This window comes from Lotus japonicus, chromosome 1, assembly GCF_012489685.1.
Source record: "Lotus japonicus ecotype B-129 chromosome 1, LjGifu_v1.2".
Lineage (NCBI taxonomy): Eukaryota > Viridiplantae > Streptophyta > Magnoliopsida > Fabales > Fabaceae > Lotus > Lotus japonicus.
In genome coordinates this window covers 85,353,447-85,368,811 of record NC_080041.1, presented here as the reverse complement: position 1 = coordinate 85,368,811, position 15,365 = coordinate 85,353,447, and the positions used below count along the sequence as shown (strand labels likewise).

The 15,365-nt window shown below is 35.5% G+C and overlaps 1 protein-coding gene and 1 long non-coding RNA gene across 2 annotated transcripts; one reads left to right on the top strand and one right to left on the bottom strand.

The window, feature by feature from the left end:
- Positions 1-1,641: 1,641 nt before the first annotated feature.
- LOC130732153 (uncharacterized) lies at positions 1,642-2,256 on the bottom strand. Its single transcript, XR_009016950.1, has 2 exons — positions 2,058-2,256; positions 1,642-1,957 (listed from the first exon to the last, which is right to left on the bottom strand). It is a non-coding gene; the product is annotated as an uncharacterized LOC130732153 (long non-coding RNA).
- Positions 2,257-4,104: 1,848 nt separating this feature from the next.
- Positions 4,105-11,491, top strand: LOC130725788 (uncharacterized). Its single transcript, XM_057576982.1, has 14 exons — positions 4,105-4,314; positions 4,535-4,643; positions 4,773-5,019; positions 5,996-6,037; positions 6,535-6,606; positions 6,725-6,860; positions 7,007-7,164; positions 7,386-7,470; positions 7,846-8,015; positions 8,237-8,398; positions 9,094-9,243; positions 10,025-10,285; positions 10,709-10,981; positions 11,181-11,491. The coding sequence occupies exons 1-14, from the start codon at positions 4,248-4,250 to the stop codon at positions 11,406-11,408; spliced, it is 2,160 nt and encodes a 719-aa protein (XP_057432965.1). The 5' UTR covers positions 4,105-4,247; the 3' UTR covers positions 11,409-11,491.
- The last annotated feature ends 3,874 nt before the right edge of the window (positions 11,492-15,365 follow it).

Sequence of the window (15,365 nt, the reverse complement as noted above, 5' to 3'; positions counted from 1 at the left end):
ATTTGATGGAGAAATAGGAAAATTGATGGCTTCAAGATTAGCATAAGTTGGTCAGCAAAATAAAACTGTCCCTTCTAGGGGCGCTTTAATCCATAAGGCCAACCTAAGTTTGCTGAACAACAGCTCATTGCAGGCTAGCCAAATCGACCAACAGAGGGAATATGGAATCGGGCTCCATAGAGTTTTATCCCTAGAAATCCTACACTCGTTCCAAATGAACAACAAACTAATAATGAATTGAGGGCATACCCAAGACAAACCTTATTTCCTTAGAATTTAACTCCATAATTTCCAAGTGTAGTAACAGTTTAAGCGTAGGTGATCTGCATATTTAATCCATTCACCACCACATAAGGAACATATCCCACCATCTTTTGATCCAGTGACTTTTGATCTCCTTTACCATTTCTTCAATAAGGTTAAGAATGCGCTCCTTTCTTTCTAAAGGCATAACAACTCCTAAATCTTTCAAGATTCAATGCCCACAATTTTAGGACCAAAGCTCTGATACCAGTTGATAGAAACTAGATCAGATGGGGCACATAAATTAACCTTTACTAGTGAAGCAACTCGTACCAGTATTTGAGAGACCAAGATTCTCCTCACAAGACCTTGATTACAATCGAGAGGCCCTACCTATCCCTCCTCCCTCACATTTATAACTTCTCATCACTTATTCTCTAACCCACTCCCTTTAATTAACTATTCTACTGACTAACCATAACGGTGTCGTGTGTTGGAAAAGTACCGGTCAATCCAACACCTCAAAATGGAGAGGTGTTTGTGCTTCATAAACCGACTTCATTTTGCCACTACTATTGCACATTCACAGCTCATTTTCATTGCCTACTTCTTGAGTGATAATGTTTGGCATCTTTTATCAACAAGTTGCTTGAAAAATCATGATAACGAGCCAGAATATTTCTCTAGCACAATCTGGAACTTCAATACTTAATGCTTAATAAAGCCAGAGTTCAGTTGCAACATATTCCATGGAGAAAATTTCCTTTTGGGACAATTGAAATCACTACCTACAGAATTGCATCAAAAGAACTTCAATGTACTCAATGTTGATACACTCAAAAAGCCTAATTCTTAAATAGTACTCATAACTCAATAATATCTATCCGCCATGAATGTACCCTTTCATTGATATTTCTTTAATAAAACTTTCTTCTTTTATTAGAGAAAGGTATTGCTGCATACCTGCATCATACATAAGTCACATCGCACTTCTGTTGCAACTTGCAAGTTTTATTAATAACATCGATCCTAACTAAATTGAATCCTATTTCAAACTTGTTCAAATCACCTAATAGCATACCCTGTCTATAGTTTAGGATTTCAATATCCACCACACAATGCTTCAAGTCATTAAACGTTACACAGTCATGTAAACCTAATATGTATCGGCACAGAAGACGGATTCTGAAAATTACTTTAGTTAAATGTACTGGAAACAACCTCTTGTGTAAAAAACGAGGTAATGCTCTATGCACTAGACCAAGAGGTCGGACCCTTCCCCGGATCTGCATTGCCAAAGAAGTAGTCGGCTAGTCGGTAAAGAAAAACTTACTCCAGGCTTATTCAGCAGAAAAACTTGCACTTCTTTACTTTTGGGTCATGGGGAACTAGTAAAGGGGGTAAAAATCAATAAATTTCCTTAATTTAAAAGTTCTGTAACATAACAAGACATCATAAACTAATATTCCAAATAATATAACCAAGTGCAGAATCATATGATGATAAAGCAAAAATTAAAATGCTTAACCAATCAACAATCTATTTGCATCAATTCAAATTACAAAGCCTATGTAGAAGGGGCAAGACTGTCAATTTTGATGAATTTAGGGTTTCAGTTTTCAGCCATGAATGAATCAATGACCAACCTCATCCATCAGTGAGACTTTCGCCTCTGTGACTGTTTCTGGGTGGCTAATCTAGAAATCCAATATACCTGCAATGAATCAGAGTAACAATCAAATCACAGAGTGAGTGAGTTTGTGAATAATTTGTTACTTGCAATGATAATAAAGAAAGAAAGAGAGGAAAATCACCACGGCGAGGACATGAGCGGCTATTAGAATCACGACGAACAAAGGTACTGCGTCGAGAAACAAAGGTCCCTTCGAATTCGATGATGAGTGTTGCTCGCGCGCCATTGCTAAACAAGCACTGTTTCGATTTTCCTCAACTTCAAACACAGATTCATTCCCCAATCTTTTATCCCAGGGTTTAGAGTTATATATAAATAAATTTTTCAAATAAATACTTTATGATTCGACATGCCGGAAGGAAAATATATATATTGGTAAAATTAAATTATTATAATAAAGTATTAAATTGGATTAAAAAAATGGCTTATCAAATTTTTAGAAAATATTATATTTTTTATTTATAATTAAGTGAATTGTGTATGTATGAGTTTAAATATAGTAATACATTATATAATATGTGGGACAAAAGATATTTCGTTGATACGCGATTAGATAATTTTAATATGAGACTTAACTCACTTTTGTGGGCTCGTACTGCAACATAGGATTTAACGCTTTATTTGATAGAGAAGTTAAGTAAAGAGAAAAGTGTAAGTGATAGAGTAGAGGTTGTTTGATATGATAAAAAAGAGAATAGAGAAATAAGAGAAATAATGACATGACTTCTCTCTTTCTCGGTTGGTTGAATAGAAGATAAGAAGAGAGAGTGTTGCTATTTGATTAAAATGTCTTTTTTACTCTCAAAATAAACAATAAAAAAAATTAATCTTTTTAGATGCACATTTATTTTACCTTTTTTTATATATAATTTCTTATTATGATTCATTTTTATAATTAATTTTTTAAAATTTTAAATTATTTTATTAGTTTTATTTGCAAGGACAATATGGTCCATGGGAAAAAGTTGATGCACCCTCTCATTTCTCCTTAATTGAGAAGACCATAAAATGTGGATGTAACCCACATCATTCCACACTTCTCTCTTCTTTATGCAAACCAAACAAGGAAAGGAGATGATATATACTCTATTGTAACCCTCTCTTCTCCATTTCTCTCTTCACAACTCTCTTTCTAACAAATAATGCCTAAGGCACGGATCAACTAAGATCTCATATCTCATGTCATGTAGGAAAATTGTAATGACAAAATCTTATTAGATTAACATCTTATTTTAAGATCTTGATCTTCGTTAAAGATGATCTAAGAGCATCTTTATCCATCACATTCACTAGAGTGTCTACACTTCATTTTTTACAATTTTTCATAGTGTCACATCATCTAAACCACTTACTAATTTTTTACTCTAATAAAAAAACTCTTAAAAATTTCTCTTGTAGACCCCACAATCAACTACATACTTTGGGTGATTAAATGATAAGCAAATATAATAATATTTTATATAAACATATTTATGAGAGAGAAGTGTCTACACTACCACACCCAAATTAGACAAGGTGAAAGAACAATTTCTCTCCAATGGTGTGAGACATTAGTGGGAGAGTCTTTTTAGTGTGAAACACTCCATTGGAGATGCTTTAAGTTTTACATATTAATTAATAAAGACAATTTATTTGGTACCCTTTAAAAGTGGAGGGTTCTTTACCTTTTAGTCATGTTTTCTCTATAATAATATATAATATATTCTTAAAAGTTTCAGTACTTTGAAAAGGTAAAAAATGAGTTATGATATATACACATCTCTCAACTTCTTTTCCACCTCAATTTTCTTTATTTTTCTCTTTTTTATCAATCAAATCACATATCACATCTTTACTTTCTCTCTCCTTTCTTCCTATCTCCTCTCTCTTCTTCTACCCATCCACACCTCACTTTTGAGGTGTGAAGATATAATTATCGGTAAAAAATAATAATAATAATAATAATAATAATAATAACTTAACTATAACTAATAACTTAACTATAACTAATAACTAATAACTAATAATAACTAATAACTAAAAGTAACTAAAAGATACTTATTTTCCGAACTCCAAAGAGGTGAAGGTTGTTCGCCTTCTAACAAGTGCAACGTGGCTTCCGCTCAAGGCCACACGTGGCTTCTTATTCACACCACACGTGGCACTCACCTTCGCGAGAAAGAAAAACACACACTCTCACGACTTCTCACACATCGAAATCGAATGGCTTCTTCTCCGCTGCTTCGGCTATGCATTTTCTCAAACAGTTGGTGCTCATCGTTTCCCCACGCTTCCCTCTCATCGTCAATTCACCGCCATTGACACCATATCAATGAGGAGGAATGCCTTCGCCGCTCTCCACCGTCACCGCCACCGCGCCGCCACTCCTATCTACGCAAGTAAGTAAACTCCCGCCCTAGAAAATTTCCGCCAATTCATTCTCAAATCACACGTTTATGTGATTTTCGTTGCATGTTTTCGATTTAGTTCTGCTTGCTGAAACGATTAGAATTGAATGCACTCAGTTGTTAGGTTTTTGTTGCTATTACTGTGGACATTGTATTAGAATTGAATGGTGTGGATTTACAGATTGAGTTTGAGAGTTCATTTTTCTTGCAGATTCTGAAATTATCTTACGCAAATGCGTGCCACTGGATTATTTGAATCGTGTTGAGGTTGTCACGAGACTGAATTGCTCATCCCCGTTTTGCTTGTTGCGGAGAAATTCGTGAGTTGATTTCGCCACTTTACACTTGATCTGATTAGTTTAAGATGGTTTTTTTGGTTGTATCTGTGTTCTGTGATTGTGTGATCTTCAAAATTTTGTTCATTGGATTTGGGGATGCTGGTGGTGCAGATATTCAACTGGATTTACCAGTGTGCATGGGGAAACTCCCTCTTCTGAGTATGCTAAGAGGAGGAGGGAATCACTGGAAAATAAATTCGGGCTTGCTCTTGGAAATTATAGCTCCAAGAGTTTCAAAGCTGTATACCGGTTCGGTCCCTTTTTGGCTTTGTACAGGGCAGCAATTATTTCATTTCACGTGTTAAGGCTAACAATATGGCAGTTTTTCGTTCAAGATGAAAAGAAACGAGCGATTAAGGTAACATTATCTTGTGCTTATGCTTTATTTTGATACACTTTTGCTGGTTTAATTAGGGAATGAACGTGCTGGTTTAGGATAATAGGTTAATTTGTTCAATTTTTCATGTATTTGATCCATAATTAATCGCTGTATGTTAATACACAAATTAAGTAACTACTGAGGACGATTAAAACAAGGCGATCAAATAAGAACTATCAAGGCAGCTCATTATACTCTGGGAACATTGTAGAAGTTAGGGAAAGAAAAGAAAGTAAAATGGAACTATAAGTAATGCATCAAAGACAATACTGTTGCCACTTCTTTTGTCACTCAACTCAACCTATATGTTATCTTATTTATGCTTATGATTTGTTATGGCGTCTGTCTCAAGTATAACTCCATTACATTCCATAGTTGGTCCCAAGCCTAGAGAAAGATGATATTGTTCGGTAGTATTCCATAAATAAATAATACTCTCTGTCACTCAAGTACAGTGTGAAGTGAGCAAGATTCATGACCGGACATTATGACATTGTTTGATCTATGTAGTCAACTTTATCCAGTGGGAAATGGGTTTAGTGGTTGTTGTCTGTCTCAAGGATAGAAGTGTTTGTTTATAGACTGACGTTGATGATAGTTTCCTTTGCTCTGAGATGAATTCCATATTGCCAAATCAATTATATGCTGATATTTCCTTCTTCGTTAACATGTAAGATTGTGTGTGCATGCTTGTTTTGGTTGTCATTTTTTATTTGGTCATTTGAAGTTTCAGTGTGCATTACAGGTATTTTTTAAACCGCCTGACCTTCTATTATTTGTTACCTGATGTGCTTTCAAGTGTAACAGTGTATTTAAGCATTATAAGAATTCTTAAATTACTTATATTTCCTCCATTGATAATTCTCCCAGCAATAGTGTGTGGATTCATTCTTTTTATACTTGTTACCGGAAAACTGACAGGAATGAACAGTGATGTCAATACAATTTTTTGCAGTTTCGTGAAACTCTAATACGCTTGGGTCCTTTCTACATTAAGGCAAGTTTCTTTCACAGGTTATTTCCTATTGGTTTCTGCTTTTATCTGTGTCCTTCATTCTTTGCTTTGCTCTTTTTATGCAACAATGTTCTGTGCTGGAGTTAGTTTGAGATATGCACTTTATATTAGCATTATTTTCTTTGTCATTCAAACTTATTCTGCTCATAATTCAAATTAATTTTTTGTCTGATTTCTATTGTAAAATAGACTAAGTGACTGATTCAAGGGCTTTATATACACTTTTTCCTTTACTCTGAGAAATGCAAAAGTCATGCTACCAGAGCTTAGCTCGTACGGTCTTTTCTTTTATTAGATTTTTTTTTGAGGTTTTCTCTTTTCTTTTTTGGAAGCCTTTGAATAACGATAAGAAGCTTTTCTCTTTGTGCTCCTTTTTTGGTATATCATCATTATTCACACTGCAAGGAACGAGAATTAATACTTGTACTAAAATTTTTAATATAGTTCTTTTGATTGACTTAGTCTACTCATGATTACAGCTTGGGCAGGCATTGAGCACTAGGCCTGACGTATTACCAACCATATATTGTCAAGAACTTGCTGAGTTACAGGTACAATGGCTTCTTCCACTACACTTCAGTGAATTAATCAAATACTGCAGATGCATCTGGACCATTCTCATACTCCTGTTAACTTGTATTGATGCTATGATTTTGTTATTTATGCTAGGATCAAATACCCCCATTTCCAACTGATGTTGCAATGAGATCTATTGAAACCCAGTTGGGTGCTTCTATTGATGAAATTTTTAGTGACATTAGCCCAGAACCTATTGCAGCAGCATCCTTAGGACAAGTTTATAAAGGTAGTTGCCAGCAAAAATAACCTTTTTATTTTTTTCGATTTTGAATTTTGGTTTGGCTAATTGCTCTTAAATTGAGATTTTTAGAGTAATATTGACATGTTTGAGGAAGATTGAAGTGTTTACTTTTGTTGCTTCAAGTTTTGCAGCTCACCTGCGATCTGGAGAGCTCGTAGCTGTAAAAGTACAGAGGCCTGGCATGTCACTTTCATTGACCCTTGATGCGTTGTTATTTCACATGATCGGGGACCAACTAAAACGGTTTGCTAAAGCTCGCAAAGATCTTTTGGTAGCAGTAAATGAAATGGTGAGTTCCTTCAGTATAAAGCACATAGATCTCTTTTTTGCTTTGTATATGACCTATTTTCTCCAAACATTGACAAACTAACATATGACTCCCACTTCAGAAGATGACATTTAACCTGTGTTTGTGTGATCATTATACCAACTGATTATTATGGGGACAGTTTTATTTCATTTTACGTTGCAATTGCGTTATATATTAGTCATTGTGGATTAATGCAACAGGTCAGGCACATGTTTGATGAAATTGATTATGTCCTCGAGGGAAAAAATGCAGAGCGCTTTACGTCTCTCTACTGTTCGCCTGCAAGTAAGTTGAACATTTGTGCCAAAAATTCAATTTGCTGTTCTTATGATGATAGTTTCTAGAATGTCCATAATCCAACTATTTATTTTATTCCCATATTTAATTTTTTAGATTATGTTCAATGCTTATCCAGATGCTGTTACTCAAGGCATTATCCCTAGAATTATATAATAGCTTTGGAGCAATTCTAATGTGATGATCCTTGCTGGTATTTAGTGCTAATAATTTTGTTCCTCAAATATGAGAGAGTATTGGGCATGTGCTTGATAATGGGCCAAACATTTTTGTTTGTTAACTTGATTAAATGTCTCTTTAGCATGCAATTTATATTGGTGACTCTTTTAAGAGATGATAATGAACAGGGCCACAAAAATGCAGGTAGTGATGATATTAAACACAGACGAGTGAAGTCCATCAAGGCTCCAAAAATATATTGGGACTATACATGTCCAACTGTTCTGACCATGGAGTGGTTAGATGGAATTAAGCTTACAGATGAAACAGGGTTGAGAAAAGCTTCTTTGAGCAGAAGGGAACTCATTGACCAGGTATAAAGCACATAAGTTTTCTTGGTCACATACTTTGTCGGTTTACATATAATACGTTTATCTCTTTTATGCCATTACTTTTCTTTGCCTTTGTGTATGCTTACATGTACTCAGGAATTAAAAATATTGTTACACTTTTTTGGCCATATAAAAACCACATAATTACTTAAGATGCTTAAAACTGTCAATTGATGGCTATTGCCTCTCTCATGACTTTGTAGGGATTAAACTGCTCTTTAAGGCAACTGCTTGAGGTTGGTTATTTCCATGCTGATCCTCATCCCGGAAACCTCGTTGCAACAAATGATGGATCACTAGCGTATTTTGACTTTGGAATGATGGGGGATATTCCTAGACATTATCGTATTGGACTTATTCAAATTGTAAGAAGTGTTTAAAATATTACTTACTATATAGTGGTTGTAACTTGAATTGATTAGTTCAATATAAATTCAACCACATTTGATGGCAGTTTCTTAATGCTAAAAATACGTTTGAAAGCGTCAAATTGCATTAAGGATGTTAGAGATGTCTAATTGACATTTGACATTGTTATCATGCCTTTCTCTTGATAGATGTATTATCCTTATATTCTAGGGTTTTACATTTAAATATTCAACGTGGGTGCTTTTTGTCCACTTAGTCTATTGTCTTCCTATTTGTGGTGATGCTGGAGAAGAGCCAATGGATACAATTGATTTTGGCTATCTAATGAGCTCCTTATTATCATTTGCAAATGACTTATTCATGATCTCTCTCAGAAGCTGTCTCTACGTCTGAGAAGCCTTTATTGAAAGAATTCAATTAATTGTTACATAGTTTACAAGAAAATGTACTGCATATTTATAGGAAATTTGTTCTATGATGATTATTTAGATGATGTTATTAAATATGAGAAATCCTTTTATTCATTGGATTCAGATATCTGATATATTTGTTTCTCAAGGATGAAATTCCCCTTTACATGCAATGGCTATGTATTTTTTGTTGAAGTTTCTTCTCTTCATAACATTGCACCATTTAGAGCTACACAATTCCTAAAGTTGTCTGCCTAGTACTAAGTTTTTCTCTCTTTCAGATCGTACACTTTGTTAATCGCGACTCTCTGAGCTTGGGAAATGACTTCCTTTCCTTGGGATTTCTTCCTGAAGGGGTTGATATACATCCGGTTGCTGATGCGCTGCGAGCATCATTTGCCGACCGGAACAGTGAATCTCAAGATTTCCAGGTTTGTTTGTGTTTTACCCTGCTTCTATGGACCAATTGATTGCTGGGTAATATCTGTGTCGGGTGTTGATATTTTGGACATCAGCCTTAATATCCTAAAAGCGAGAGTTGGAAGAATTTTCACATGTCAATTAAGAGGTTTTTTTTTGTGGGGGGGGGGGACTTCACGAGTACACGGTGAAAGATCAGCAATGCACAATTTATTCTTCAATTATTTGGTGCTTATCGTTAGATAGGAATGGTCAATTTTTCAAGGATAACTGCAATGCAATCTCCGCTTTGGGATTAATTTTTCTCTCAGCATCTTTAAGGTTTTCAGCTGATGACTATTTCAGAGGATTCTATCGGTTGAACCCAAATATGCAGCTCTTCAGTGACAATTAGTTAACCAGCTTTTCAGCCTTATTCTTGGGTTCCTCTGTTCTTTTTTGAAAATTAAATTAGGAGGATGTATTATTCTATGTTTCTGTACGTGTTTCTCTTTTGATACTTTTTCAGTTTCCATGTACACAAAGGGGCCTCCAACTACTACTGGCAGAGATCCATCATTTTGAATTTTAGGCTTTTAGTTTGACAACTTCTGTTACATCTATATCACATATTTTTGTAAAATCTTCATTTACTTTATTTCTTGGTGCCGGGGCGGCGGGGCTTCGAAACCTTAAAATAATTTCCAACATTTTACGGATCCATTTCTCATAATATCTTCAACATCCAGCCTTTTTTCTCTCTACAGGACATCATGGCACTTATTAATAGTTTTACCTTGCTTTGGATTTCAGGGAATTATGAACCAACTATATGATGTCATGTATGAATTTAACTTCTCCCTCCCACCAGACTATGCTCTTGTTATAAGGTCATTGGGATCACTTGAAGGGACAGCGAAAGTTCTGGATCCTGATTTTAAAGTCATCCAGAGTGCATATCCTTTTGTCATTGGGAGACTTATAGCAGATCCAAGTCCTGATATGAGAAAAATATTGAGGGAACTTCTAATTCGTAATGATGGATCCATAAGGTGGGGCCGACTAGAGCGCCTGGTATGATCTATCTCAGCTTTTTTTCACTCTGCCATATAATGTAGTTAATATGTGGATATGTCATATATTCGTTCCAGTTCAAGTATTTTGTGAAAGAAGCTCTCTTGTTTAAAATGGAAATTCGCAAAGATGAAGTATTACTGTTTAGAATGGATAATGGATCATAACTTCTCAAATAGAAGCAATTGCTATTTGACATTTCTGTTTCACGAGATAAATTTATAGACTACATTGTATGTTTTCCCTTTAATTTCTACTTAACATGCTTTATCAAGAGTTATGCTCGCTAACCCTCTGTACTAATTATTTGGAGCATTGCAAATGCGGGTAACGCTTATTTCTGCACTAAGATTTGATACTCATGTGGATGGAATTATTGTACAACTTTGGAATATATTCAACTATTTTCCATTCTTGTTTCAGATAGCAGCAATATCTGAACAGGCTTCTGAGCAAACTGGAGACCCTAGTTCTGCAAAGGACTCGAGTCCTTCTGTTTGGAAATTATTTGACATGCATGCAGTTGTTGATTCCACAGAAGATCTTCTATCATTCATATTATCTGAGAAGGGTCGCAGAGTGCGTCTTTTCCTTCTACGGGATATAGTAGAAGCAGCTGATATATTTTTGCAAGATGAAGTGATTGATCCCACGTTAAATGAGAAACCACAAGGCCATAGGATACTGCTCTTTGAGGTATTGTCTTCTTGTTAAATTTTATCTATTATGTGTGTGTACCTAGTTTCTCACCTCTTCTTGGGGAAAAACTAAACTACGGTGGTCCAAATGTGTATCGTTGCGCATGATTGTATACTGAATACCTAAAACTAAATGATTTTGCTCCGTCAAATGGAGTTGCCTGCATGTTGAAGATTTTCATTTTTGTATGTTGCAGGAACGTGCTATGCTTTCTAGGATTGGAAAAGGTTTTCAATACCTTCGTGACGTGGTGAAGTTGGCGCCAGAGGAGTGGACAGGGATGCTTATTCGGATGGCAGTGAAGCCGGAGGTTCACAAATTTACTTTTGACATTATTTCAGCTTTAGCTTTGCATTCTAGCCACAAATTGCAGGTAGCTTCTTGGCTCTATTTGTCAAGACTTCTTCACAAACTGTCAAATTGATGTAGAAAAACAACCTTTGACAAAGAAATGATAAAATGTTTCCTCTACATAATCAAAGCAGGAAGGTTCCATTTTTATTGTCATAGAGTTTTACGCATTTCAGGTTTTTTTTAAGTTCCTAAACAATTTGACAAATTACTGCCGTGTTGCCATATTACTTGCTAGCCGATTTCTGATTGGTTCGTAACTTTTCAACGAAAACATTTTCGGGTCAAATAGCACCGCATGTTTCAGAAATGCAATCACTATGAACGTACCATCAATAAATCAAGTGTGTTAGATTCATAGTCTGACGATTAAAACCAGCAAATTTCCTAAGAGCAGTACTATTTCAAATCTGCTGCAGTGGAAACAATTCTTATGCAAACTTTCATACTCTAGATTAAATAATGGTTTGCCACCATCCAAGGACCCTCAAACAGAGCATGATTGTAATATTCCTCATTCGAGAAGTGTATCAAATAGTAATTTTGTGGCATGTCAACTATCTACAATTCCTCACGTAGGTAAGGCAAGATTCCATCCCACGCATCAACACATTTAACTCCAACAGTTTCACTACCAACACTTGTTTCCACGACTGGCACTCCCCATCAAACTCCTGCTTAGACACAGGATCTGGGCACCGATCAAAAGGTTTTTCATAGTCGTCTTCTTCTTCATCCTTGTACCAACGGTTCTCCACCAAATCCTCATCTTCCTCTTCTTAATGAAAAACATCATCAGGATGGAGTTTGTTCCTATAAGACGACGTGTTCTCTCTAGCAGCAATGTCATCCTCCTAGTCCTACGAGAGATTTTTTCCATATATGAAAACACCTCTCTCTTGTCAAATGAAAATGATTTGTGAATTTTCGCACAATCATGACTTCCAAGTGACACACAAATCTTATGGGGTTTTAACCTTCACAACTAGTATTTAGTTAAGAAATGTAAAACGTAATTGTGACGGTTTCTCATATGTAAAATATATACTATACTTATAGCAGTTTAGCAGTTTCGAGCCCTTATAAATACATTTTGCATTTTTAAAACAAACACATTTGGCGGTGGTTGAAATGGTCACAAAACTAGTATTCCCAATGTCTTATCATAAATGTCCAAGCAATTGTGGAAATGATGAAAATGCAGCAAGTTTTTTATATTCAACTTTTTTTCATTTGTTTCAATGGGTAGTTTTTAACTTTTTATATTCAATTAATCTGTTGGTTTAGTGGTAATCAAGTTAGACACCCATAACGAATAAAACACAAGTTTGAATATTGAAAAAAACATTTATAAAAAGATACATACAATTGTTCTCCGAAATATGATAATATCTGTTAAATACTAAATAAAAGATTTTACTCACACCTTATTTTATTTCCCATCTAATATTCACATACTTATTTCTGTATCTATCATATTACTAATTTGTTTTTCTTTTGTCTTATTTTTTGTGTGTAAGCGAGTTCGAAGTGTGTGACTATCTTTATACTTGCTACTACCATTGAAAACACTCTTTACACATCATATTTTTCTTTTTCTCTTTCAGTTATCATCATATCATATACTCCCTCCGTTCCTATATATAAGTCACAAATAACTAAATATCTTAGATTAAGAAAAGTAGTTATTAGTAATAAATTTATAAAAAAAATGATTTGCTTTCCTATGATTTTCTCTCTCCAAGTTAATACTTCTAAAGTTTATCATCTCTTTCATATTAAATATGAGGGTGAACTTGGAAAAACTTATTTAATGCTTCCTAGATATTAGAAAGTGACTTATATTTTGTAACAAGTTTTTTTAAAAAAATGTGACTTATAATAGGGAACGGAGGGAGTTAAACACTATTAGTTCTCTTTCGAGTAAACAGCCATTTTGGTCCTTGATTGTGTTCACTTATGATGGACTAGTCCTCATACTTTGAAAATGGTCTTTTTTCGTCCCTGAATTTGTTGTCGTCGGTCAAGTTAGTCCTTGATTGAGTTTTCCGTTGGTCCCTTAAACGGAAAAGTCCAAATGTCACCATTTTTGCCACATGGCTTGACACGTGGTCAATGACTCAGATTGTAACCTTAGTCAATTTAGTCCCCTTAGAAAATAAAAACTCTGAAATTTGAATTAATAAATTCACAACATCTTCATCACCTTCATTCACAACATCTTCATCATAACCATTCAGTAAAGAAATTCTAAAAAAATCAATAACAAACCAAGAACGCATGACCAAGAACGGTACAACAATATGAAAACCAATAAAAATGGGAAAAATCAAGCAAAGGCTAGTGTGCATAACAATCAGATTATTGATAGAAATTAATGAAATTAGAAGCTAACAATCACAGTGGAAGAAGAACAGTGTGCCAACGTAAAATTTGATGAAAATTAAAGGCTAAGAATGTGAATCTATGAGGAATGAAACACATACAACAGATGATAGAAGATTAATTTTTCCAAAAACAAATCATTTTTAACAAATTCAAACCCAGCCCCATTCAGATCGAAGCACTCAGATCCAGCCACCCCCAACCCTATCAAACCCAACAACCCAGTGATAGAAGAACAGAAAAAGGTGGAAAAGTAGAAGGGGAAAGAGACCAGTGTGGTGGGCGTGTATGAGAACTGTGGTGGTGAAAGGTAGTGAGAGGAATCACCGTTGTCGCCGAGGGGAGAAAAGGGCTAACTTGGTGCCGTTTTTGTCGACGACGTCCAAGGAGGAGTACATCGCCGCCGTCGCTGGAAGAGTACAACGACGTCATTGCTGAAAGGAGTAAACCCGTTTGGAACTGTGGCCATCGCTGAGAATAGAGCGACCTTGGCTCCGTTTGGAACCGCAGAGGAGAGGACACTGCTGGTGCCGTCGTCGACATCAAAGGGAAGAAGAATCACGCGTGGGCAGAACGCGCCGCCGGATGCTCAACCTCTTCAATGAACCCACCGTCGCAATCGGGGCAAGCCACCGTGTCCTGTCTCCACACCCTCATAAACTGACTGTACCCGTAGCACCAATACGAAGATGTCCCAGAAGACATCATCTAGATCACAAAAGATCGAAACTTTACCCAGACCCAGAATTCAAATTATCCAAAATTTACACCCAGATTCTCTTACAATGACTACATGTATGCACAATTGCAGACTTTTTATTTTGTGAAGAAAATTATAATGTAAAGAAATAAGGTGGCTATGCGTCTCCTCAATTTCAATCTCAAACTCTCGTCACTGGATCCATGGATGGGGGTGGCCATGTATTATGGAGTTGGGATTTAGGTTAGGGGTGGGTTTTTTATTTCTGGGTTAGGTTGGGTTTGGCTTTTTAAATTTCCGGGTTTGGGTTTTTTAAGATTTAGAATTATAGAAGATGAAGAATAAGAAGATGGAGGATGAACATTTGGGGATTTTGTGTTTGTTTTTTGGAAATGATGAAAAAAAGGTGAGATTGAGGATGAAGACGAAGATGAGGTTGAAGATGATGAATTGATGATTAAGTGACTTTCTGTAATTTGAATTAATAAATTCAATTTTTTTATTTTTATTTTTTAGGGGACTAAATTGACATAATAAGATGTGAGTCATTGATGATGTGTCAAGCCAATGTGGCAAAAATGGTGATATTTGGACTTTTCCGTCTGAGGGACCAACGGAAAACTTAATCAAGGACTAATTTGACCGACGACGACAAATTCAGGGATGAAAAAAGACCATTTCCAAAATATGAGGACTGGTTCATCATAAGTGAACACAATCAAGGACCAAAATGGCCGTTTACTCGTTCTCTTTCTTTCACGTCTAGGGCTACCAAACATTTTCCTTAAAAATAACAAAGAGGTGTCGTGTGCATATGGTTTTTGCATGCAAAGCACATAGTTCACACGTGTCATGCCCATTGGATGAGTAGAGGAAACTTGTTTGTCAAAAAACAGTTTTCTCTTATTTTCTTAGAATTGACTCGGTCCCATCGAAAGCTTAGCC